General features: G+C 39.5%; 1 protein-coding gene across 1 annotated transcript in view; it reads left to right on the top strand.

Moving 5' to 3' along the window:
• The window catches only part of FGF9 (fibroblast growth factor 9), a 90,825-nt gene extending 67,439 nt beyond the window's left edge, over positions 1 to 23,386 (top strand). The window contains exon 3 of the mRNA XM_042456360.1: positions 22,568 to 23,386. Coding sequence (XP_042312294.1) covers positions 22,568 to 22,813 — 246 coding nt within the window. The 3' untranslated portion in view covers positions 22,814 to 23,386. The remainder of the gene's footprint in view (positions 1 to 22,567) is intronic.
• Positions 23,387 to 24,999: the final 1,613 nt, after the last annotated feature.

Consider the following 24,999-nt stretch of genomic DNA (forward strand, 5'->3'; position numbering starts at 1 on the left):
CACAAAGGAGAAGGGAGGGTGGTGGGGAATAGGATCAGTCCAGCAGATCTTCTCCACCTCCGAGGCCTGGCCAAGGCAGATGACTGGAGGAAGGGCTTGGCTTCTTGATGGATGGTTAATAGGAGGCTTCCTGGGTCAGAGAGGGGCTCACCTCTGGGAATGCTCTCTAAACAATATAGTCTTTAATTCAGTTTTGAAACTGGTTGAGAAGTGATGAGGTGGCCATGTGGGGGAAGAAGGTTCCAGAGTAAGGGGCAGCAAGCAGAAAGGGACAAATTTGGGAGGGGGCAGTGGTAGTCCTACACTGTGACAGGAGACCTTGACTACCAGAGCGAGGGTGCGAGTAGGAATGTAAGGAGAAAGAAGGTCAGTAAGTAAGGAGGGGCCAACCCATGGAGGGCTTGAAAGTCAGTAACAACAGCTGTACCGGATGCGCGAAGGGGAAGGGGAGCCAATGAAGGGAGGAGAAAAGAGGAGAAACATGGTCAAAGCGGCGAGCGGATGTGACAATACGGGCAGCTGAATACTGGACGAGATTAAAGGATGGAGGCGTGTGAAAGAGGAAGCCCTGTTAGAAGGGGTCACAATAATGACCTCCTTCGCGAAACCACTAGGGCATGGACCAGAGTCTTGGCGTAGAGGCTGAGAGGAATGGACCGATCTTGGCATGTTGTGGAGAAAGAATCTACAGGCCTTGGCGGTGCCTGGATCTGGGAATAAATGACAGGAAGAGTAAAAATGAAGCCAAGACTATGGGCTTGATGAACCGGTTGAATGAAAGTGTCTCGACAGAAACAGAAAAGGAATAATGAAGGGTGGGTTTAGGTGAAAGACGAGAAGCTCAGTCTTAGATTTGAGCTTCAAGTGCCGAAGCCGCAATCCACTGAGAGATGGCAGTCAGACAAGAGAAACTTGCGTTCAAGCCCTGTCGAGGTCGGGGTGAGAGATACGCTGCAGTGTCGTCGGCGTACAGATGATAGGAGAAACCAAAAGAACTGATGAGTTTCCTAGAGACAGTGTGATGAGAGAACAGAAGGGGACCCAAGACAGAGCCCTGGGGAACTCCAACAGATAGCGGAACAGAGGACGAAGTCTGACCACTCATGGTACCACTGCAAAGATCTATCTGACAGTAAGATTTAAACCGGTCGAGAGCAAGTCAGAGACCAAGTCAGAAAGTAAATCACCAAGAGACAGTGATCCACGGTGTCAAAGGCCGCCGACAAATCACAAGGATGAGAATAGAGTAGAGGCCGTTTGCCTTGGCCCGCAGAGATCATTTGGATCTTGGTCAGGGCAGTCTCTGTAGAGTGCCGTGGGCAGAAGCCAGATTGGAAAGGGTCCAGGATGAGTTGGCTTCAAGAAACTTATACAGTGAGAAAAACGAACCGTTCTAGGCCTTGAAGAAAAGAGAAGAGAAAATGGACATAGCTAGACAAAGAAGAGGGGTCGAGAGAGGGTTTCTTCAGAATTGGGAAACGAGAGCATGTTGAAGTCAGAAGGGAAGGAACCCTAGGAGAGAGAGAGTTAAAGGTATTAGAGGGCGAGGGCAGAAGAGAAGGGGCTATAGAGATTAGGAGACGGGAGGGAATGGATCAAGAGAACAGGTAGTAGGTTTGGAAGAATTTAGCAGCTTAGAGAGTTCATCCAGAGAAACAGGGGGGAAAACACGAGAGTTTTAGTAGAAGGTTCCGGAGGTTAGTGGTAGGGGGCAAGTGGGGAGGAACTATTTCAGATCGAATAGTGTGACTTTGTGATGAAGTAGTTGGCGAAGTCAGTGGGGGAAAATGATGAAGAGACAGGGGGAGAGGAAGGTTTTATGTGTATTGAAGCCGGAGAACAATGCTGCGGACGCCTTCTCATTGCACAGATCAGCTATTTAAAATAGTTCGTTTTTTCCATAGACAGAGCGCGTGAAAAAGAAAGAAGGATGAATTATAATGAATGAAATCAGCCGGTTCTCATTACTTTTTCCAAAGACGTTGTCTGCTCGAGAGCAGGACGGAGGAACCTGATGTGGGAGTGAGCCCGGGCTGAGGCCTAGTCATGGGGGAAGACACACGTACAGATACAGGAGCAAGCTGTCAAGGTTGAAAGAAGAGTGGAATTAAATAAGATTGCTGATCAGCAGAGTCCCCAAGATCAAGAGAAGAGAGATGAATTCAAAGTCTGACTGAGATGGTCGAGTTAACAGACTGAAGTTGCGGAAATGGCACTGGACAGTACGACGAGGAGGTGGGATATAGTAAGAGTAAAAGAAATTAAATGATGGTCAGACAATGGAATCAGATTGCCAGGTAGTCGAAATGATGCACTTGCAGCAAAGAATTAGGTCAAGACAGTGACCAGAGGAATGGGTGAGAGTTAAATGAGGCTGAAGCCAAAAGAAGCAAACGGGATCTGAGTGAGATGAAGAAGGTTGTTGGGTTGTCAAGGTGAATATTAAAGTCACCTAGGATTAGAGAGGGACTGTATCAGATAGAAACCCCAAGCCAAGATTCAAAGTCAGATAGGAATGGGTAGCAGAACCAGGGGGCGATAGATGACGCAACCCAGAGCTGTAAAGGAAAAAGAGTTGAATACAGTGAGACTCGAATGAGAGAAAACAATAGCTGGGGGGGGGGGGGGAAGAACTTGAAACTGGCAGGTTGGACAATGTATACCGACCCCTCCTCCTAACCTCAGGCGGCTTGTGTGAGTGAATGAGAGACCACCAAAAGAAGGGCAGCGGAGGTGCAGTATCATGGGCCGGGAGCCAGTTTCAGTAAGAGTGAGAAGTTTAATGACTAGAGAGAAAAAAGATCATGGACAGCAGTCCCTAGAAGCCTGTCATTTGCCAGTGGATTCTGCATGCCGATGCTGAGCCTTTGCAGCCTTTGGTACCATCAATAAACAGATCACATTACAAAAGAACTGCCCAAACACATAGGACAACTAATACAGTTTGGAAAATGGGAGAAGATGCGGAAAGTAAAATTAAGACATACAGTAACTTAGGATGTAAAGGAAAATTATTATAAGATACAATTTAAGTGATAGTTGACCCTGAAAAAAATAGCAAAAATATACAAAAAGATAAAAAAAAGAATGTTGGAAGTGCTCAGGAAAAAAGGTACTCTCTACCATATGTGGTGGGATTTCAGAAAATCCAAAAGAATATTAGAAACAAATACATTCACCAGTTAAGAAGATATTGAACATAAATATAAGGGTGGACCCTAAAATCTACCTTCTTGGAATAACTGAGGAAGAGATACAAAGAAAATATTGCAAGTTGTTATTATATATGATAATATTGACAAGAATTCTATATAAAATTGGTAAGCAAAGGAAATACTGGACACTACTGAGTGGTTGCTTAAGTTATTTGATTTTATGGAAATAGATAGGTTAACTTGCTTAATCAGAAATAAATCAGTGGATAAGTATAACTGGGATTAGTCAAGTCTATAGATGTATTATAAACAAATATGTGAAGAGAAGTATTTTTGGAATAGAAGATTAAAAAACTGGTAAACCTTATATATAATATACATAGCATGTATGTATATGGGAGCTCATATGAACGGGAAATGATATTGAATAATGAATGGGGGACAGGGGAATAGAAAATACTAAAATAATAAGGAATTTATATATTGAATTGAGAAAAAAGAGAAGAAATAAAAAGAACAAGTGTATTAATGATGTAGAAAGAGAAGTAATTTGATTTGCTATGCTTGTTGTCTGGATAGTTTTAATTGCATCATCTAGTTTGTGTATGTTTTCAAAATCTATGTGTAATGTATGTGTATGTATATGTTTTTAATGAAGGTTAAACACTTTTTAAAATATTGTTTTAAAAAAAAGAATAACAAGATGCCTACAAGGCAAATTTTAATCACAGACAAGAAGACATCTATCAAAGTGATGGAAAAGGAAGGTATGCTAAACTAGAGAGAAGTGAGCAACTAGATTTAACTGTGTACTTGGTGTGCATTTCAGCTGAAGATGAGAATTTGTTAAGGCATAGGACCTAAATGTCCCAATATCCTTGCTCTGATCCTTTTACTAATCTGTCAGTTTTTCATTTTCTTTTTTTTTAAATCTACATAACATTTGCAAAGATGTATCAAGTTTGTATATATCAAATTTGTATTAAATTTGGCCTTTAGACTCCAGCAAATTATTTTAGATACTATAGTAAAATAAAACACACAGTCTATGTTATAAGAAGAAAGACTATAAGGCCGTATTATAGAATTATTTCTCTCATTCCCTTTTTCCTTTTGCGAGGGCCTTTCCTTTCTGTTGACTTTGCAAATACACATTCAGCAGACACCAAATCTGAAGATTGCAAGGCCGCCAGGTCAACAGTTCGAGGCCCAGGTGCCGTGTGATGAAGTGAGCTCCCACCACTAGTCCCAGCTTCTACAAACCTAGCAGTTTGAAAGCATGTAAAAGTGCAAGTAGATAAACAGGTACCACTTGAGTGGGAAGGTAGCAGTGTTCTGTGCAGTCACACTGGTCACATGATCTTTGACAATGCTGGCTCTTCGGCTAAAGAGCAGAGATTAGCATCATCCCCTACAGCTGAACATGACTAGACAATCTTGTCAAAGGGAAAACTTTTACCTTTTTTATGCTGGAGTAAAGCATGTGTTGCTGTGTAGCTGAGACACGGTACTTAAAATTTACACCTTATTTCTTCAGTTTAGAAGATATATATGGCTTGGCAATCAAACAGTTTGATAATATTCATTTGAATCTTTTTTGATCCTGATTAGGCTTTGGGAAAATAATTACAGAGAATTATGGTTAGCTCACTATCAGGGCAGCCTACTATTACATAAAATAAGGTTAATGCACCTAGCAGCAGATTCTGGGAGTGGGCAGCAAGGTGATGAGCTGTGTGTCATGCAGTTTGTCTAGTATTCGCTGAGCTAGCTTGTGTCTTCAGGCAGGGCAGAGTGCTGAAGAAAGATTAATTTGACAGTTTGGTTGGATTTCATATGTGCAATGGAAGGAGACACCGTCTAATTCTTCAAAGAAAAATGTTTTGGGCTATACCTGCTTACTACCTATACCACCTTCAGGGTCCCCATAGACTTCCTGTGTACTCTGAGAGTAATGAAGCCAAAAGATCCACACAAAGAGAGGTGCTGAAGTGGAATATGTCCTTGATCCTATTTTGCTTGGATATTTCTTCAGCCCTTCAGTTCTATAATAAACCAGAAATCTTGGGTTTATTTATTCTTCCAAGAAGAAACTAGAGTATTTGTGAGTCAAGAAGCAACCTTTCTGACTCATGCCATCCGATTTATATGTGTTCTATTCATTTTGATTCTTTATTTGAGTATGTGAAGTAGTGTGATTCTTCTTCCAAAAATAATTTGCTTTGGCAAACAGGATAGTGACCTTGGATTTAAACAGTGGGGTGCATGAGAATAAGGTATATGACATGACCAGCATCAGTAAATACTTATTCTTGTTGTGAACAGAAATAGAAGAGTTGCTGTCTGGGAAGCTCTTTGGGTTCAGTACCATCTGAAAACAGACAGGAAAGAAATGATAACCTTGCAGATTGGCTGAATCATTTATATTTTCAAAATGAGATATTGTAGTATTGTCTATTATAGTACTGTATATAGTACTGTATAGGATCACCTCTCCCCTGAATGAGTGTTTGAAACAATAGACAATTAGAAAGAATAAAATGCAAAATGACAAAAGTGGAAACAGGCAACTGATACAATAAAATCATGAATTATTAAAAAGAAATCAGAATAGCATTATGTGATAAAAGCCCCAATGAATATATATATATATTTTACAAAACTGACATCCAAAGGATAACAAGGAAGGAGTGACCTTAACCTTTCTGGGGAACGAGTTCTACAACTGGGGGTGATGCTACAAAAAAAAAAAGTCCTGTGCCACATGCCCATCAACCTCACCTCTGTAGGAGCTGGGATACAAATGTAAAATTTTTCCATGACTTGAAGTTGACTTGTTTCCTTAATCCAGGAATGGGCAAAATGCAGCTAAAGACCCAATGCACACATTGTACGGACACTTCATTTTTAAAAAACATTGTTTTTAACTGATGAAGGCTTGTGCCTGCTTTGTGGCAATTGTACTAAATTATTGGCCCCCACAATGTGGCATCCAGTTTTAAAGCTGGGTGTGTGTGCCATTTTTCAATAATAGAAGTGACTTATGTATGGTTATGAAAACAGCCTCCCTCCTGAGTTTGGGCTCCATAAAACATAATGCATTGCCTTAATGCCCCTAGAGGATATGAGGGACCTTTATTTACTTAAAACAAGCAACTATAGGGCATGGAGGAAGTATGTCCACTGAATGTTGGGAAGCTGCTGCCCCTGCCTTAAACCATAGTAAGACTTAAACAGTTTCTCTGGTTTCAGCAAAGAGATAGTTTTGGTTGATTAAAAGTGGAAGTAAAAACTTCCAGTCTCCTTCATGTCATGTCAGAAGAGGAGGAGAGAGGAAACAAGCTCAATTCTTCTTCACACCATACTAAACCATTGTCTAGTGTTACTTTGGCATGAGCCCTTTGCATGCATGTGTGAGTTTTGCTGAAGCAAAATACAGAGTAGAAGAAAGGCATAGGCATTACATATACAGATAATGAATGGGAAATATGAAACGTAATTATGCTTTTAAAAAAGTTCGCCTCAGGCACATGGTTATTGAACATGCTGATGTTAATGTGCATCTGAAAGATCTAGAATAGCCATGTAATGTGGACAGAGGACATAACTGTCTCAAAAGCACAACTGTATGCATAATTGAAGTCTGATTCTATTCAGTGGGAATTACTTTCTAGATATGTGTGTACAGACTGGGACCAAAGACTGGATTTGCAGATTATTTCACAGTTAGAAATTCTGATGCTGTGCTCCATGTCAGTGGCATGATGCATCTGATCTGGATTTCAGTCCAAACTATAAAGGAGCTATCCAAGATGCTGATTCTGTTTTGGAGATTTGATTTAGTACCTTGGATAGCAGCCCACTCACTTGGAAGTCACCAGCCATCACTGCCTCTGAACATCCCTTTTTGTTCACTGTTCAATCAACCTATTGCTTTATTTATATCCCATGTTTTCCCCCAGTTTCTCCACTGCTGACTTTGACAGGTGAGTGGCCAGTTTTACTGATGAATTATCAGCCCAAAGTTGAATTTTGAAGGCTTTGCTCCATGCACTCTGCATGATTCACTTGTTTAGTTTGTTATGAAACTAAACTCACAGCACACGGTGGCATAACACAGAAGTGATGACAAGGTCTTTAGCTTTGCTGACAATGGCTCTGTTACAAGCATTCTATAAGCCTGTCTTATATAGCTTCTGCAGCACTGTTCCTTAATAGTTCCAGTGTTCAGTAACTGAGAAAAGTGTGTTTGCTAGACATTTGCTATACTGCAGGTGCCACTACCTATGGTACATCATAATGGCAGCTTATACAGATTTTCTTTTTCAGTGGCCAAGGATCAAAAGTTATGCAGCCACACAAAGGAATGAATAAAAACTAATTTTGAGTTATGCTTTGAATTAGTGCTGCTGATTTTTTTCATTACCATATTTAGTTCAGTTTTACCTGCTGATTTTCTGCATACAGTGCTGCTGATGTTAAAACACCAGAAGTCATTCTGTTTGTGTTCCCACTACTCACTAGTGGGTAGTGCTCTTTTTAAGATGCCTTGGTATTTAGTGTTAGCAGCAGAAGTAGATGGAATGGTTAAATATTAAAGGCAAATCTTTATCAAGTACTTTGATAAAGATACTTGATCGAGTATTTATCAAGTACTAGTTATTAAATTTCATGGGATGTGGTAGCTTAGTGGTTAAGATGCCAATTCTAATGATTGTTAAGGTTGGAAGGTTGGCAGTTAGAGACCCATATGCTGCAGGACAGAATGAGCTCCGGTCACTAGTCTCAACTTCTGCTAACCTAGCAGTTTGAAAGTATGCAAATGCAAGTAGATAAATAGAAAACACTTCAGTGGGAAGGTAACAGCATTCTGTGCAGTCATGCTGGCCACATGACCACTGAAATAATCTTCTGACAATGCTGGCTCTTCAGCTTAGTAACAGAGATGGGCACGGCTCCCTACAGTCGGTTATGACTAGACATTCATGTCAAGGGAAAACCTTTCCCTTTCCCTTTTACCTAGTTAGTTTATTATGAATTCAGTGGAGTTTTTACCGGTGAATAATCAACAGATATAAATAATTGTACCATAAAAGGGGTATGATTGCTGAGAAACTGAGTCATGAAGCAAGCATCCCTGGATCAGATCTCATTTCAGCCATAATATTAACTATGCCTGTTTGTGTGTGTGTGTGTGTGTGTGTGTGTGAGAGAGAGAGAGAGAGAGAGAGAGAGAGAGCGAGAGAGCGAGAGAGCATTGTCTAGATCGAGGGAAGTAATAGTGCCACTCTATTCTGTTTTGTTCATGCCTCACCTGAAATATCCCTGTGTCCAGTTTTGGGCACCACAATTCAAAAAGGATGTTGACAAGCTGGAGCCAGTCCAGAGGAGGGCGACCAAAATGATAAAAGGTCTGGAAACCACGCCTTATGAAGAGAGGGTTAGGGAGCTTGATATGTTTAGTTTGGAAAAGAGAAGGTTAAGAGGTGATATGATACTGCTCTTTAAGTATGTGGAGGTGTGTCATATTGAGGATGGAGCAAGCTTGATTTCTGCTGCTCCAAAGAATAGGACACAGAACAACGGATGCAAGCTACAGGAAAAGAGATTTATCTAAATGTTAGGAGGAACTTCCTGACAGTAAGAGCTGTTTGATAGTGGAACACACTCCCTTAGAATGTGTAGAGTCTCCTACTTTGGATGTGTTTAAACAGAAGCTGGACGACCATCTGTCGGGGATGCTTTGATTGTGTGTTCCTACATGGCACGGGGTTGGACTGGATGGCCCTTGAGGTCTCTTCCAACTCTATGATTCTATGGCTGGCTGTCTACACCCACAGTGGCTTTATATATAGTTCTAATATGTAAAGGTAGCATGTGGTTGGGGTTTCTTTTGTAATTTGGAATCCTAGGCTGATCATTTATACTGAGGGTGTGGCCACTGAAGATGTGGCCAATGTTTGAGGGTTAAAACTGACTTGCCCTACAAGAATATTGTAGTCTGTATTAATATTTAGTAATAGCAAGAACATTACTATATCACTTATCAGTGCACTTAAGTACTCCCTAAGCGGTTTACAAAGTGTAAGCTAATTGCCCCCATCAAGTTGGGTACCATCAAATTAGTGACCTCAGAAGGATGCCAGGCTGAGTCAACCTGGAGACCTTGGCTGATATTGAACTCACAACTTTGTGGTTTATGGTTGAGTGGCTGCAGTACAGGCATTTAACAACTGCGCCACCAGGGCTCCTGTATATATGTCATATATATAAATATATGTAATATTTGTAAAGCATTGTATACAGGCTAAGTGTTGTTATATGACAGCCTTGGACTTGTGATATCTTGATTTCAGCTGTGAATGGACAATATAAACTTTTAATAAATTAAGACCAGGTAATTAACATTGGAAAGCTGAGGATGTACCTGAAATGTGTGGAAATGCTTAAATTAAGAGCTGTATAAATGGTAATGTGGTCAAACGTAAGATGGATGTTTCTAAGTGTCAATTGAAACTGTGGGATTTAGGACCACAGGTGAATGTAGATCTCATTGATTACATGGGATTAAGGTGTACTTACACATCAGGGAAACATTTTGTTTTAGATTGTGAGTCCCAGAATCCACTAGCCAGAATGACAGGTCGTTTGTTGCTCCCATTCAGTGGGCCAGTGAATATGTTCCAAGTTTTAAGCACTATCCAAGGTGCTGAATCCATTTTGAAGATGGGGTTTACACTAAACTCAGAGTGGACTCACCATCCTACTGACATGGAAATCAACAGCCATTGCTGGTTGTAGTTCAACAAAGTAATGTTTCTTAATTCTTTTGACTTGTCCTTGCTTAACTCTATACAAACACCAAAATTCCAGTCTGCAAGGGCTGTTCTCATATGGAAGAGCTCCAAGTGCATACACATGAATATCTTGCAGAAAAGGGGTTTCACTTCATATGAGTAATGGTGGGAAGCTCCTGAAGAACATCTTCCTGTGAGTGTTCAGGTGATGTTGTCTTTGGTGTGCATAGAGATACCAGCATGCATACAGTTATAGGAAGAAATTAAGTTTTATTGGCTTTAAGTGCCCCTCTGCATTTATTTAAATATATTTGTTTATGTATTGGTTATTTTTTTGTGTGTGTTATTGTCTGGCATTGTATTGTCAAGGCACATTTAGAATTTATATAGCAGAGAGGAGGATATACTGTCTTTAACTTACAAAAACAAATCAGGAACTTTTTGTAGGGTTTTGAGAACTTAAAGAACAATAGATCAGGCCCAAGTCTTGAACGTTACCCTGTCAGGACAACTCCTGCTAATAGTAAAATAAGTGATAACAATTTTCTACAATCAGTAGTGGGAACATTGGTTGAAAAAAGCCATATTAGAATAAAAGGGTTCCCCTATAAAGTTGTTATTGTAATGCATGTACAGTTTGGCTCACCTTTATAAACCTGGGCTTTTTTGTTTTTTTAAGACTTAAGGAGGGATTTTTATGGGAGGGGGAAGGTAAAGGAGGATTTTTCCAGCAGTGGAAGACGGTGGTCTGGATATTTTAGCCAGTTTAATAAGGTATGGAATAAAGAAGTATTTTCATTCCTTCCCGCCTTCTTCCTCCATAGGCTTTCAAAAATAATCAAGTATCTCAACAAATATGCTTGTCATTTAGAGCTTGAGCACTGAATATTTTGAGGCACTAGGAAGGGTCATATGACATCTTGCAAGATGGTTGCCTGTTTTCTGATCTCTTCATTCATCAGTTCGCTTAGAAATTTAATAAACATGTAATTATCTATTCAATAATTGACATAAGGTGTCATCAAAGTCAAAATTAACAGTGAGGTTAAAGTCTTGGCCTATTAAAAATGGATTGTATTTGGGGAGGCACATGGAACAAAACACTGGGGTCTTTAGGCTTACTGCATTTTAATTGAAAAGCGAAACAGCTGCTTCAGCCTCTTTTGAAGCAAAGCTATATGGAAAATTTTAGCATTTCTAAAGATGTCTCGAGTAAACTATGCAGAAAATAAATTCTCAAATAACTGTATAAAGCTAGTGATTTAAAGTGAGTTCACAGATAAATATGAAGAAAAAGCACATATTAATGCACACACACACACAGGTCTACTAAACATCTAGACTGTAGTCACCTTTGATAATGATATAGATTTGGTGAGACATTCATGAACAGCCTCCAAACTCTCTCTCAGTGTGTCTTGAACTTGCTTGTTGACTTATGGTGAGTCTATGTATTTCATAGGGTTTACTTAGTCAAGCACAGAGGTGGTTTTGCTAGTTCCTTCCTCTGAAATATAGCCTACAACACCTGGTATTCATTGGCAGCCTCCCATCTAAGCACTAACCAGGGCTGACCCTGCTTAGCTTCTAAGATCAGATGGGATACATGCTTTAAATATGAGCATTGCTTAAATCAAAGTGGGAAAACTTTATTATTTTTTTTCCATATCCCACTTTTCTCCCAATCTAGGGACCCAAACCATGGAAAAGGGAAATCAAGGTTTGTTGCATTGGTGGGTGGAGTCCAAAGAATTGTATAGCATTCTTTATCTGTGCCACCTCATTTCTCTCTGTGTTACACCACATGAAATATTTTGAGGACCATGTAATAGAAAACCATGAGCTACAAATACCTTATCCTAAATTGAGAGGGTGACCTTATTCAAACTGGTTATTTCCAATGAAAAATAGTTTCCTATGGAATAGAGAACCAGCATGGTGTAATGGTTTAAGTGTTTGTTGGGCTAGGATACTGGGAGAGCAGCTTTTGCATCCTGCTTGGCCACAGAAACACTAGGTGACCTTGGGCAAGTCAAACTTTTTCATCTTCAGAGGAGGGCAATGGCAAACCTCCTTTGAACAAATTCTTCCAGGAAAACTGCATGATAGGTTCACCTTAGTGTTGCCATAAGTCAGAAATGACTTGAAGGCAAACTCGCAACAACAAATGGGATAGAAAACAGTTGTTTTGAATACTTACTCATCTTCATTATGACACATGTTTATATTCACATAGTACAGGAGAAACTGAGGATCCTCTATATATCTTTTAAAAATCGGTCTATAGAGGATGGTGTGGGAAAAGCCAAGTTATTGATGGGTAAAGAAAGCTGGTTGAGTCTTCAAAAGATTGACTTTCCACTGGTAATTAGGTATCAATGAGTGATACAATGTCACCCAATGTATGGTTAGATATCAAAAATCTTGAGCTCCTTATTGGGAATCTCATTTTATGGAGTCTTATCTCAATAATTGCAGTGGCAATTAATTTTGGTTGCTTCACTGTCAGTTTTCTGTAATAATTTGTAAAGTTTTGGCCTAAATCCCCCCTTTTTTGCAGCCTTTTTTTGGAATGGACAAGTTACTTCAGAGAGCTCCCCAGATATCCTGATTAGATTTTTAAAGTTCTCAAGGCATGTAATGCTCCTCCCACTTGCCCAGTGGAAGCTGCTTCTGCAGATGTAGTGATAGCATTGGATACTGGCCATGGATTTTAGTATATTGTATTCTGTTATGGTTACTTGCCAAAATGCTTTTCATAAGAAGCACATAACCACAGTTCCATATGGACAATATGGAAATGAAACTGAATAGTACTGAACTTTCTTGATGTTTGATGAGTTAGGCTGCCAATTTTTCATTTTAAGTGTTGCCCTTGCTTTGAAGAAAACATATTTTAAATGACATCTCTATTTGTCTTTTTGGTATGGGATATTCTTGGACAAAACACTGCTCTGTGCATGGTTTTCTCACTTCTTGCTTGTAAATATTTTCTTTGTATCATGACCATAGAAGGTACCTAAAGAATTGGCAGCTTCAAAACAAAAACAAACAAATCAACCCCCAAAAGTTGTGAATAATTCAGAACAAGAATAATGACTAAAGGAATCATTTCTGGAAAGAGGGTAGAGCTCATACATTATAACTGAAAAAGCACACTTTAGATGCAGCTTTTCCTTTTCCCAAAGTTGGTTTTGGACATTATTGGACTAACTCCCATTATCTCCAGCCACCAGAACTAATGCTGAAGCAGAATATATATCTAAGATTAGGAACCACTGTTTTACAGGGCATGATCCACCCAAAGTCCCATTACTTTCAATTAGAAATTTAAGTGCATGTTTAAATATTTGCTGCCAAAACCAGTCCAGTTTTAACATTGCTTAGATCAATTGTGTCTAGCCAGCTTTAGAAGGGAATCCCATAAAGAGGGGGATGTTGTTGGGACCATGCTGACTGGTCCTGATAGGAACTGGAACTCAGAAAACCCTTGTAGGGCTACAAATTCCTCATTTCTGTTTACATAAACAATTTCATGAATCTTTCCTTTGTATATGTTCTGTACAGTCTTTTCTTTAGTGAAAAGAGATATTTGTGTTATGCTTTAAAGCTCTCATAACAACAGCAGTTGATGAGTAGTATCTTGTTAGGAAGTGTGTGCATGTTGTTTGCCTTCAAATCATTTCCGACTTAGGGTGACCCTAAGGCGAAACTACCATGGGTTTTTCTTGGCAAGTTTCTTCAGAGGGAGTTTGCCATTGCCATCCTCTGAGACTGAAAATGTGTTAACTTGCCAAGGTCACCCAGTGGGTTTACTTGGCTGAGTGGGGGGATTCAAACCCTGCTTTCCAGAGTTGTAGTCCAATGCTCAAACCTACCCATGCTGTTTTCGTCATGTTCAACTGTAAACTTGCCTTTGCACTTTCTGTCTTGACTTTCTTAAGTAATCATTCCACGTTGATATTCCATTTTCCAGTTTTCACCTCTCTTTCCTTGCTTTAGTGTTCTTCTTTAGCTTTACTCTCATTTATGAGATCATAAGGTCATGGTCTGTGTCATGGTCTTTCCTGCTTCTGGTCTTGTTTTTGCAGAGAGAAGAGAACTTCTCCATATTCTGATTCCAATTATGTAGTCTGTTTGATTTTTATATGGGCCATAAGATGATGTTCAAAGCTACCTCTTTGGTTATTTGAAGAATGTGTTTGAGATGAGTGAACTGTTGACATCACAAAATTCAATCAGTTGGTTTCCAGCTTCATTTCTTGATCCTAGGCAAGATTTTCCTACAGTCTTTGATTATGATTTATTTCCTACTTTTGCATCCCAATCGCCTATAATTAACAAGAACTTCTGTTTTGGTGTGCGGTCAATTTCCTCCTGGATCCCAACATAAACTCTTTCTTCTTCTTCTTCTTCTTCTTCTTCTTCTTCTTCTTCTTCTTCTTCTTCTTCTTCTTCTGTATTGTATTATATTGATATATTTTCCTTGAAGTCTTACTGATATTATTTGGTTAAATGTATGTTATATCTTTGGCTGCTTTTGCTACATCTCTCTTCACTATTAACACCATCCCATTTCTTCTTTAAAGGTCCTTCCCTATCAAAGGTCCTAAGATGGATTTGGAGGTGTATCAATCAGACTGTGTTTGCAGTCTGGGAGTGCTCCTGGATCCATCCCTCCAAATGTCAGCTCAGATAGATATGACAATAAGGAGTGCCTGTTATCAGCTTCTACTGATATGCCAACTGCACCTCTTTCTAGAATTGGATGATAGTGCACATGCTGGTAACTTGAAGGCTGGACTTCTGCAATGGACTTCTGCATTGGGCAACCTTTGAACCAAGTCCAAAAACTCCAACTGGTTCCAAATATGGCAGTTAGAGTGATTACTGGTACATCCAGGAGTGATCACATTACACCAATCTTAAAATCATGCCACTGGCTAACAATTAGTTTCTGGGCAAAGCACAAAGTGTTTCTTATTACCTTTAAAGCCCTACATGATTAGGGTCCAGGCAGAAGCATCCTGCACCAGGGTGTCACCTGGTGCAGGGGGTGGGCTTAGGGACAAAGCCTAAAGGGCCCGCTCCCAACTCCATGCCTCATGTGGCTTTACTCTAAAGCCACTTGGGACATGAGCTGAGGGTGTGTGTGCTGGGCCTTCTCCCCCATCCCGTGTGGCTTTAAAGTAAAGCTGCACAGGACTGGAGGGGGTGCTGGGCCTTCTCCCTCCCTGCTGTGCACCAGGGATATATGTGATTAACCCTCCTAATTGGTGTCACCTGGTGTGGTCCGCACCCCCCTAGTGATGTTACTGGGTCCAGCCAGGTTACCTATAGGATTGCTTTCTCCCATACAATCCACCCTGTAGACTCAGGTCCACTGGGAATGTTTGCTTCAACCAGCCAAGACTAGACTGGCAATAGTTTCCCAGAGGACCTTTTTGTCGGCTGCCCCTATACTGTGGAATGATGCTGAAAGAGATATGACAGCTGAAAATGCTGATGGCATTTAAAGCAACATTAAAGCCACATCTCTTCCAGCAGGCCTACCCAAGTCAATTTTAAATCATAACCTTTTAATTTATATATTTTAAAGAATGTACTCATATGAGTGCATTTTAATGGCTTTATAGTATTGTATTTTATGCGTTGATTTTATGTGTTTTCATTTTTAAACTGTATTTTGTATTTAACATGTATTATTATTATTTATTATTATTATTATTTCATTTTCTGAGTATTCTAGAAAATCCCAGAATTCCATAGCACTGAGGCATGCAGTTAAAGCCATGTCAAATTGCATTATTTCTGCAGTACAGATGCAGCCATAGTTATTTCAAGCTTCTCTAAGTAAAAATCTACAAATATACTTCTTTCTATATCCTAGTCTCATTATTTGTCAAAACCAACAATCTCTTCTTCCTTCCCAAGGATGACATAATATCACTCAGATGGAGTTGGATGCCAGAAGACATCCAACTCCATCCTGGCCTCTGAGGGGAAGAGGGGGTGGGCCAATGCCATCAGGCCTCCCTAAAGGAACTGAGCCCTCCCAGAAGGCATCCAACTCCATCCTGGCCTCTGAGGGAGAGAAAGGTAGGCCCAACACCTTCCCTAATTGGTCCTAATCAAAGTAAGAAGAAGGGCCCTCCCTCCAGTCCATCTGCCCTGGTCCAGGTACCAGAGGGAGAAAAGATCTGCTGGACTTTTCCCCTTCCCCACCACATTTCCTTCTCCTTTTGTGTCTTGTCTCTTTAGATTGTAAGCCTGAGGGCAGGGAAATGTCTAATTAACAATTTGTAAGCCACTCTGATAGCCTTGGCTGAAGAGCGGGGTATAAGTAAATAAATATGATTATTATTATAATCATATCAAACAATTAAACCTTAAGCAGTGATAATTTCCCCTCTTTACTAATAACATTGTTACTAACAAAATTATATAAGACAGATGTTTTTAAGAGAGCTCATCTTAGATTAAGAGTGGTATTGGTTTCCAATGTATATGTTTCTCTTGTATCATCACTACTTCTGGTTATACAAAGTTTCTTAGGCTTTTAAAGTATATATGTGGGTTTTAATTTCCCGTAAGAAATAATCAAGGCATAAATAAAAACAAAAATGGAATCTAAAACCACCAACGATTACCAAATGTAAAAGTCACAATTGCAACAGCATCTTCATATTAAAAATCAGCTTTTGAAAAATTCCAGTGAAAAAAGACTGCCCTTGTTGCTTATCTATAAGGAAAGAGGGACAGGAATAGGCAAATCACTCTTATTGGGTTGTTCAAAATCATGTCTTGCCGTTTGTACTGAAAATATATATAATCTGCAATACTTATTTACTTGAGGCAATTGTAGGATAAGTACACATCACAAGTAGGGATCTGCCTTTCAAACAGTTTTAAATTCTTTAACCAAACCTACAGCTTCCTCCAGTTCTCTACTGTGTAGACCAGTACTCTTGACTGCTGATCAGCAGAGCTTTATGTTTTATGTTAAGCAAATTACTTGGAGTTAAAACTGTCCTGTGCACAGAGAATATTTTTGAAGGTGTTAGTAGCTCCTTAATGGAATACTGATTTTCCATTTACAAAATATAGAGACTAAAGGAAATTGGGCGCAGAGTGCACCAGCTGTTTGTAGCTATACGGAGATATCCTAGAAAAGACAGCTTGGGCAGACATATATTCAGTTCCTATGCATCCCCAGCCCAGATTCAAAACAATTTTGAAAACTACCTCTAATTGACAAGCCTTGAAAAGAAAAGGGAGACACTGATTATTGATATGTGGTATACATTTTGCTTCTTTCATCTAGCTGGAGCTAAATTATCTAAGGCAGGGGTAGGCAATCTTTTTGAGCCGGGGGCCGGGTTGCTGTCCCTCAGACAACTGGGGGGCCGAAGCTAAAAAATAAATAATTAAATATGTTTTTTAAAAAATTAAATATATAAATAAACCAGGACAAATGTAGGACAAATTTTTCAAATGGAAGACACTTTTTTTAAAAAAATGGAGGACATGTGAAAAAATTTGCTGATTTTTTTAAAAAACTGTTAATATAAATGCATGTTTCTGAGGCTTCTATAGACAATTGGCCCCCAAAGGCCCCGGCAGCAATCGGCCGCAGGACCGGGCTGGGGCCAGTCCCAAGGCCTTGCTGGGCTGCATCCGGCCCGTGGGCCGCAGGTTGCCTACCCCTGATCTAAGGTGTACTTCCAGTAAAATTATGTGGAGCCTTGACCCATTTGGCTTGATTATTTCTTCCACTGGTATAGCGTTTACAGAATTTTATACTAGAGTGTTCCTTGTAATGTTTGACTTTGTTATTTTAATAACACATGACAATCTCTTATTGGGGCAGGCTGACTGTTTTGATCTAACAATTACTGTTTTGTTCCAAATATATTTTTAAAAGCCAGGGTTTTTAATTGTGGTCTTTCCCTGCAGGTTGAATTTTAGCATTTTGGCTTTAGCAGACTTTTAAATGAAAATTCTGTTAATCACATATATCCAATGATATATGAATTAATTATTTAGTAAGTTACTGTTTTAAGGTACATGAAAACAGGCTATGAAAGGCCCATTTGATCCAGATTTTGCCCAGCATTAAGTAGACTTGTGATATTTCAAAAAGATCCCTTCAGCTAATCAACATGCCAGAAATGCTCTAAATGTAGGTATCAAGAACCTTTCCACCCGAGAAACATGTAGCACGAAACAAAAACACACCAAACTTAAGCTTGGAAGGTTACCTTGTCCTTTAAGCTTCTCAGAAGAAAAAGAGAACTACTCATTATTATCATAGGTTTTTCAAAGTAAAAGGTATTCAGGAGTGGTTTACCATTGCCTTCTTCTATGCACTACTAACAAGTGTTAGCTATGATGCCACTTTTGTTGTCTTTGAGAGATCCTGTACCAGTGTCAACTCCCTGCCCACCACACACACACACAAACAGTACTGCTGCTGCTCAGTAGCTATTAAGCATACTTAGTCTGGCTCTGCAGAAAAAGCCTGTCTTACTTGGCACACCCTATCTGTAGCAATGCTACTTTCAGCATAGTCTCTTACATCATGGAGGCATGAAATTTCACTGCCATGGAAAGGTAGGGCTAAGGGTGGGGAGAGGGTTTTACAGATAGCACTAACTAGCAAAAAGACAAATAAATAAATAAATAAATATAAACTTGGTTTCTATGGCGCGTTCCAGACGCGCGCAAAGTACGTACTAGGTACATACTAGGGTTAGGAAAGGGCATCCTTTCCAGACTCCCTAACACTAGTATATACCTAGTACGTACAAAATGGTGGTGCCCATTCTACATTGGGACATCACGACTGCGCTGCCTCCAAACAGAGCGGGGCAGAAGTGACGTGCTGGCACCGCATGAAGGCACATGGGGTGCCCTTTCCGCAGCACTGGAAGGAGCTCTGAAACGGAGCTCCTTCCAGCTTTGCGTCGCTGGGCGCAGCCTTCAGACGGCTGCGCCAGTGATGCAAAGCAAAAAGGGGCCAAGTGGCCCCTTTCTTTTTGTCCCGCTGCCATCAGGTGTCCTTGGGGCATGAAGCCCCAAGGACACCCCTTTCCAGGCCGCGGGGAAGTGGCCTTTTGCCGCTTCCCTGCGGCCTGGAAAGCAGCGGATCGGGGCCTCAGAGGCTGCCACTGTGGCAGCTGAGGCCCCGATCCGGTGGGGAAATGGGCAGTCTGTAAACCGCCTATGTTACATTGATATCACACCTTATATCACACCCATCGTGGGTTGTATTATGCTACAGCATTTTTTAATCAAATAATTTGCTTCTGTTAGGAGTTATAATTTTTAGTGGTAGTCTGGTAGAATCCTGCAGTGTTGTTTTAATTGATTTCAGGCTTCTAGAGAGAGAGAAAAAAGCACTCTTAAAAGACAAGATTCTTGTCATAAAACTAGCTGGCCGCCTTCACAGAATTTAATGCAGTGGCTGGCTGGAGGTTTTGGTGTAGTTGTCTTCCACTGGTAATTTTTCTGTGTTTTTCCAACTTTTTTTTTCTTACCAGAAAGAATATTTAAGAAGAAGAAATAGCTTTAAAACAACAACAACAACAACAACAAAAACCCTGCTGTCTCCAATTACTCTGGCTTTCAGATGATTCTTTATGAGCATTTTTAATAGTCTGTGACATAAATGATTACATGACTCAGGAAAGGACAAAAAAGACAGCTTAGAACCTCTCTCTTTTTAACACCAGAGAAGCTCTGCAGTGCCCATCACATGATCTGTTTTTCCTGCAGAGATCAGGAGGAAACCCCCCACTAATTTTGCATGAGTTTCATCCTTCCCCCACCAAACTCAGCACACTCAACTTCTCAGCATCTGTTTTTGCAACTGAAAGAACATAAAGCAATTTTAAAAAAATTACTCAAAAGAAATGTTAAGATAACAAGAGCTGTATTTAAAGACTATTCAACAAATATAAAGAAGACATTGATTACAAGGCTGTCAGATTCTTCCCTCTTAGATATACTATGGGAGGTTATCAAACACATTCAGCTCTTACCTATCGTTGAATTCATTAGTGGCTGCAGTCTTAATGTGTATATTTGCATTTTATTATATTTATTTTGAGGATTTGTACTCAGCTCTTCAGCCATAAAGGACTCAGGTTTACAATGTAATTATTACAATCTAATCTAAATGTTATTTCCCCCATACTTTTAAAAGAGGGACTTTGAACAGATTTTTTCAGGTATTATGGCATTTTTAAAAAAAATCTCATGATTCCTTTTTTCAAAAAATAAGTAACCTCTTAATGGAAGAGTATGAGTGATATAACAAATAAAGGCACATCCGAAAAAGAGAATGACTTTTGGAAAATGTGATACTGTATAATCTTCTGGATAGCATATTGAGATAGTTTTATAGCCAGTTAACAGACAGAGTGGCTAAAAGTCTTCCAGAAAAGAACTTGAATGGCACCCCACTTCAGGCACTGTTCTGATCCGACCATGATCACAATGATCATATAGGTTCAGGCTGCCCTTTAGGCAAGTGTACCCAACATGTTCATCAGCAGTCCATTCATATATATGCAGTTAGCATTTTGCATATGATATAGCATGCATAGGATGGTGACATAAATAAGTGCTTTATCTATAGCCATCAGAATTGTAGCATTTCCCTCCCTAGCCCCAAAATACTGAAAGATTTATCATATTGTCTCATCTGTATATTGTCAATATATTGCTTTCAGCGATGTCCAGTGGAAGTATCTGTTAAACTTAGGCCCAGCTGTGGTTTGGTAGTGTAATCAGATATGAATGGAGGGCAGAATGTAATAATGCTGGACTTCAGACTAAATGGATATTTCTTGTAATTTAATCTTCAGCTTTGGAAGTTGGTTATTTACCTGTGGTCACAATTTGGTTCTGCATCCAGAGTTCTAAATGGAATCAAAGTACACTTATCCCTCCATATTTGCGGATTTGATTATTCACGGATTTGATTAATATGTTCTCTCTAGGAATATCTAGGTCCTCCAGTGCAACTCTATGGTCAATTTTATCTAAAAGTTGCATTGAAAGACCTAGAGAGAATACTCTACTAGGCCTTTCTAGCTCCTCCAGTGCAGTTCTATGGTCAGTGTCTGTCCGACGTTGACCACAGAGTTGCACCGGACAACCTAGAGATTCCTAGAGAGGTGTCCTCTCAGGTGAAAACATGGTGTTTTTGTTATTTGCAGTTTTTCCACATTCACATGCATCTTGTGCCTGTAACCCTAGTGAATATGGAGGAACAGGTGTATTCTGACTCATGTGAACCACTTTTTCCTTTCCATTCTTTACTTTCTAGTGGTGAGGGTCTTTAAAAAGAAGATTATAAGTTGTATGAGGTTCTCAACTGCTTACTATTAGTACTACTTCAATTCTATTCCCCCCCCCCCCCCAGAATTGGGTCTCAGGTTGTCTAATACTTTACAGATCACCCTGCCTCACTTTCATGTGAAAAACTAGTTAAAGCAAATTTTTATTCATGCTTTATTGTCATACTGCAGTTGGAGCCTACATTGGGGTCCCTTGGCTTAGGCAATAAGTACTGTAGTACGCAACAAGTACTCATGCTAACACCCCTTTCTTCTGTTTTACAATATATTTCTTATCCTTTAAGGTACCATACAATTTATTGTATTTAAAATAATTGAAATATATGTGTAAAGGTTTGGGCAACATGTACAGGGTTATCTCATCTACTGCTATGCTCCATAGTAGCAAACAGAGATAGCCATCTCAAAATATAACAGAGGACAAACACTTGTTGCTGTGCAATCCTAGCAGTTGCATTTTTGCAGGATTGTATTATTATTATTATTATTATTATTATTATTATTATTATTAAACTTTATTTCTAAAGTGCTGTAATTATACACAGCACTGTACAAAGTCAGTAAAATTAAGGAATATATAAAAGCCTGCCCGAGGCGTACACTCTAAAAGTAATAACAATTAGATAGAGGAATAGATAAAATTACAATGTAGGAAAGAAAAGACAAATTAAAAAACATCAAATATAAAAGCAAATCACATCAAACATTATCAGACAGCCAGATGACAATCACAAATTCCCTGAGAACGGTTCCCTAAACAATATGGTTTTCAGCTCAGCCTTAAAACTGGTTAGGGAAGTGATGAGCCGTGCATGCAGAGGAAGAAGGTTCCAGGAATGAGGGGCAGCAAGAGAGAAGGGACGGATCCGGGACGGGGCAGAGAAAATCTGTACAGTGGTGGAAAAGGGAAGGTAGATAAAATCTGATGGCTCCAAACATCAGATTTTTTCCATTGACTTACTTTCATTGTAAGTGGTTTACTTGCAGCAGCAGCACTTCCTGCTGTTGCTACCAACAATGCTGGCATTATTGCATTTATGCAGTATACCAACAGGACTCCAGACATAGAGATTACATACCTACATCCATGCCCAACCAAAACAGTGGGGATGTGGAATGGGATTAAGAGTGTTCCTTTCATTTACAAAATGGTTTTTCATTTTGGTACCTAGCAAAATAAATGAATAAACAAACAAACAAACAAAAAACCTGTACTAAAATCCTCACTATTCTTTTCTATTTTCTGCAGGAAAAGCTAAGCCAGGAGTGTGTGTTCAGAGAACAATTTGAAGAGAACTGGTATAATACATATTCATCGAACCTATATAAGCACGTGGACACTGGAAGACGATATTATGTTGCATTAAATAAAGATGGGACTCCAAGAGAAGGGACTAGGACTAAACGGCATCAAAAATTCACACATTTTTTACCTAGACCAGTGGACCCAGAGAAAGTCCCTGAACTATATAAGGATATTTTAAGCCAAAGTTGACAAAGACATTTCCTTCACTTGAGCCCTTAAAAAAAGTAACCACTATAAAGGTTTCATGCGGTGGGTTCTTAATTGATTAGCTGTGTCATCACATCAGCTCCACTGTTGCCAAACTTTGTCGCATGCATAATATATGATGGAGGCTTGGATGGAACATGCTGATTTTGTTCTGCACTTAAAGGGTTTGTCTTCCTGGAGGAGAGCCTATGCCCATCGCTTGATTTATTAGGAGAGAAAGGAAGGAAGAGTGAAAATGTGTGAAAGTGAAAGAGAAAGAAGTGGAAGCAAGAAGGAAGGGGGGAAAAGGCCTGATGCATGCTAGGAAACAGACACGCTTTTAAATTTTTTGATCCGTTATACTTCATTCTATATCAGCATAGTTGCCATACTTTGAATCATCAGGAATTTTGGCTGGTGGCCTGCTCAAGTGTACGCTGCATTTTTTAAAAAAAAGGCATGGAAGGTTCAGTCTTACTTAAACAAAAGAGACTTATTTTCGGTTTGACTGCTCAAGTGGGAGTCACCCCTTGTTGAGTTTCAAGCAAACACCTCTTAGGTAAAACAGGAAGTGATGCGGGCGGGCGGGTGGGGGGGGGGATAAAAATAAAAAAAATAAGAAATAAAAAGCTAAATTTATTTATAGAAATTCCAAAGGCAACATTTTATTTATTTTATATATTTATTTATTATATAGAGTTTATTTTTAATGAAATATGTACAGGCCAGATAGGCAGTTTGGAAGCTTTAGGCTCTGTAAAGCATTTCAACAGCGAAGGCTGCTCTGAACCTGTGATAAAATTCATGCAAGTCAAATGAACGTAAAGGTGCATGGAGGCAAAGAAATTGAGGGACCCTAATGTGCTAAAGGTGACAATCTCTTTTGTGCCCATATTATTGTAAAAGTATGCACACCACTCATGGCACTGAGTGCTCACTCTTCTGACTGCTTGTTTCATAGCTTAAATTTCCCCCTCTTCTTCCCCCTCCCTCCCTGAGGATTAAAGATAAAATTGGGTCTTCAAAACTTTAATTCTGTGTCTGTAATAATTCCTCTTTGATAAGTGACTTATTCCATCTTTGTAAGCTTCACAGTTGTGGAAGAAAGAAAAGAAGGGTTGGTATATATTCTACTCATTAAAGCCTACTGCAGATAATACCAAAGCTAAGTGATATATATACTCTTTATTTAAGCAAAATGCCAGAAACATCCTAATATTGACATTTTGTGCTAATTAAGGTTCTCACAATTATTACAAGAAGCCAGGGACGAAGTTCACTCTTGTAAAACATGTTTAACTGTGCGCTTGACTATCTACTCTGAAATTACACAAGTTCCATGGGGGGTATTACTGTAAAATCTTTTATGGAAAAAATTGCTTTCACTGTGAACTGTCATAATACATATTAGCACCCTTCTTAAAGTAACACTCTTGCAAAATGAAACCAATAAATCTCTATTGAGAATTGCAATGAGGGGGAAAGTACTATACTTGTTTTATTTCCTTAGGCTATCTTTCAAATGTACCTGAAGTATATCATGCAGGATCCATTGCATAATGTATGTTATTAGGATTATATAACATAAATGCAAGCACACCTTTCATTATTGGCTATAATTTGGGATTGCCCTTAGCTGGGGAAAAAGGCTTTGTCATCAGTCCTAGAGAACAACAGAGCAGGCTGAAATACTGAGGAAAGATGCAGCTCAGTGCACCAGTGTGTGCTGTTCCAATTTTTTAATGCAATTGTGCAGGGGAAATATACAGCTCTGGGCTAATGTAGCCAGCTCAGCATAACTTTGGTTGTTGCCCAGATACTATTTAGTCTGGCATGCTACTCCTTTCTCTCCAAGTGAGCAATATTAACTTCTTTGCCTTTCAAGCCAATGGTTAAAATAACTGAAAGAATTGTTCTGAATATCGATCAGGCAGCACTCCAAAATGCACTCAGGAATGTAGGAAGCTGGCTTATACTGAGTCAGTTATACTGATCCAACTAGCACAGTATTAACTCTGATTGGCATCAATTGCTTTCTAGCGTTTCAGACAGAATTCTTTCCTGGCCCTACTTGGAGAGATTATCCAGCTGCCTGGTGATCTTCCATCTCAATACTGATCAGGCCTTACTCTGCTTAACTTAATCAGAGAAGAGTGGGTTTATGTTCAAGATAGTATGATCATTGCAAT

The sequence above is a fragment of the Sceloporus undulatus genome, chromosome 3 (assembly GCF_019175285.1).
Source record: "Sceloporus undulatus isolate JIND9_A2432 ecotype Alabama chromosome 3, SceUnd_v1.1, whole genome shotgun sequence".
NCBI classification, from domain to species: domain Eukaryota; kingdom Metazoa; phylum Chordata; class Lepidosauria; order Squamata; family Phrynosomatidae; genus Sceloporus; species Sceloporus undulatus.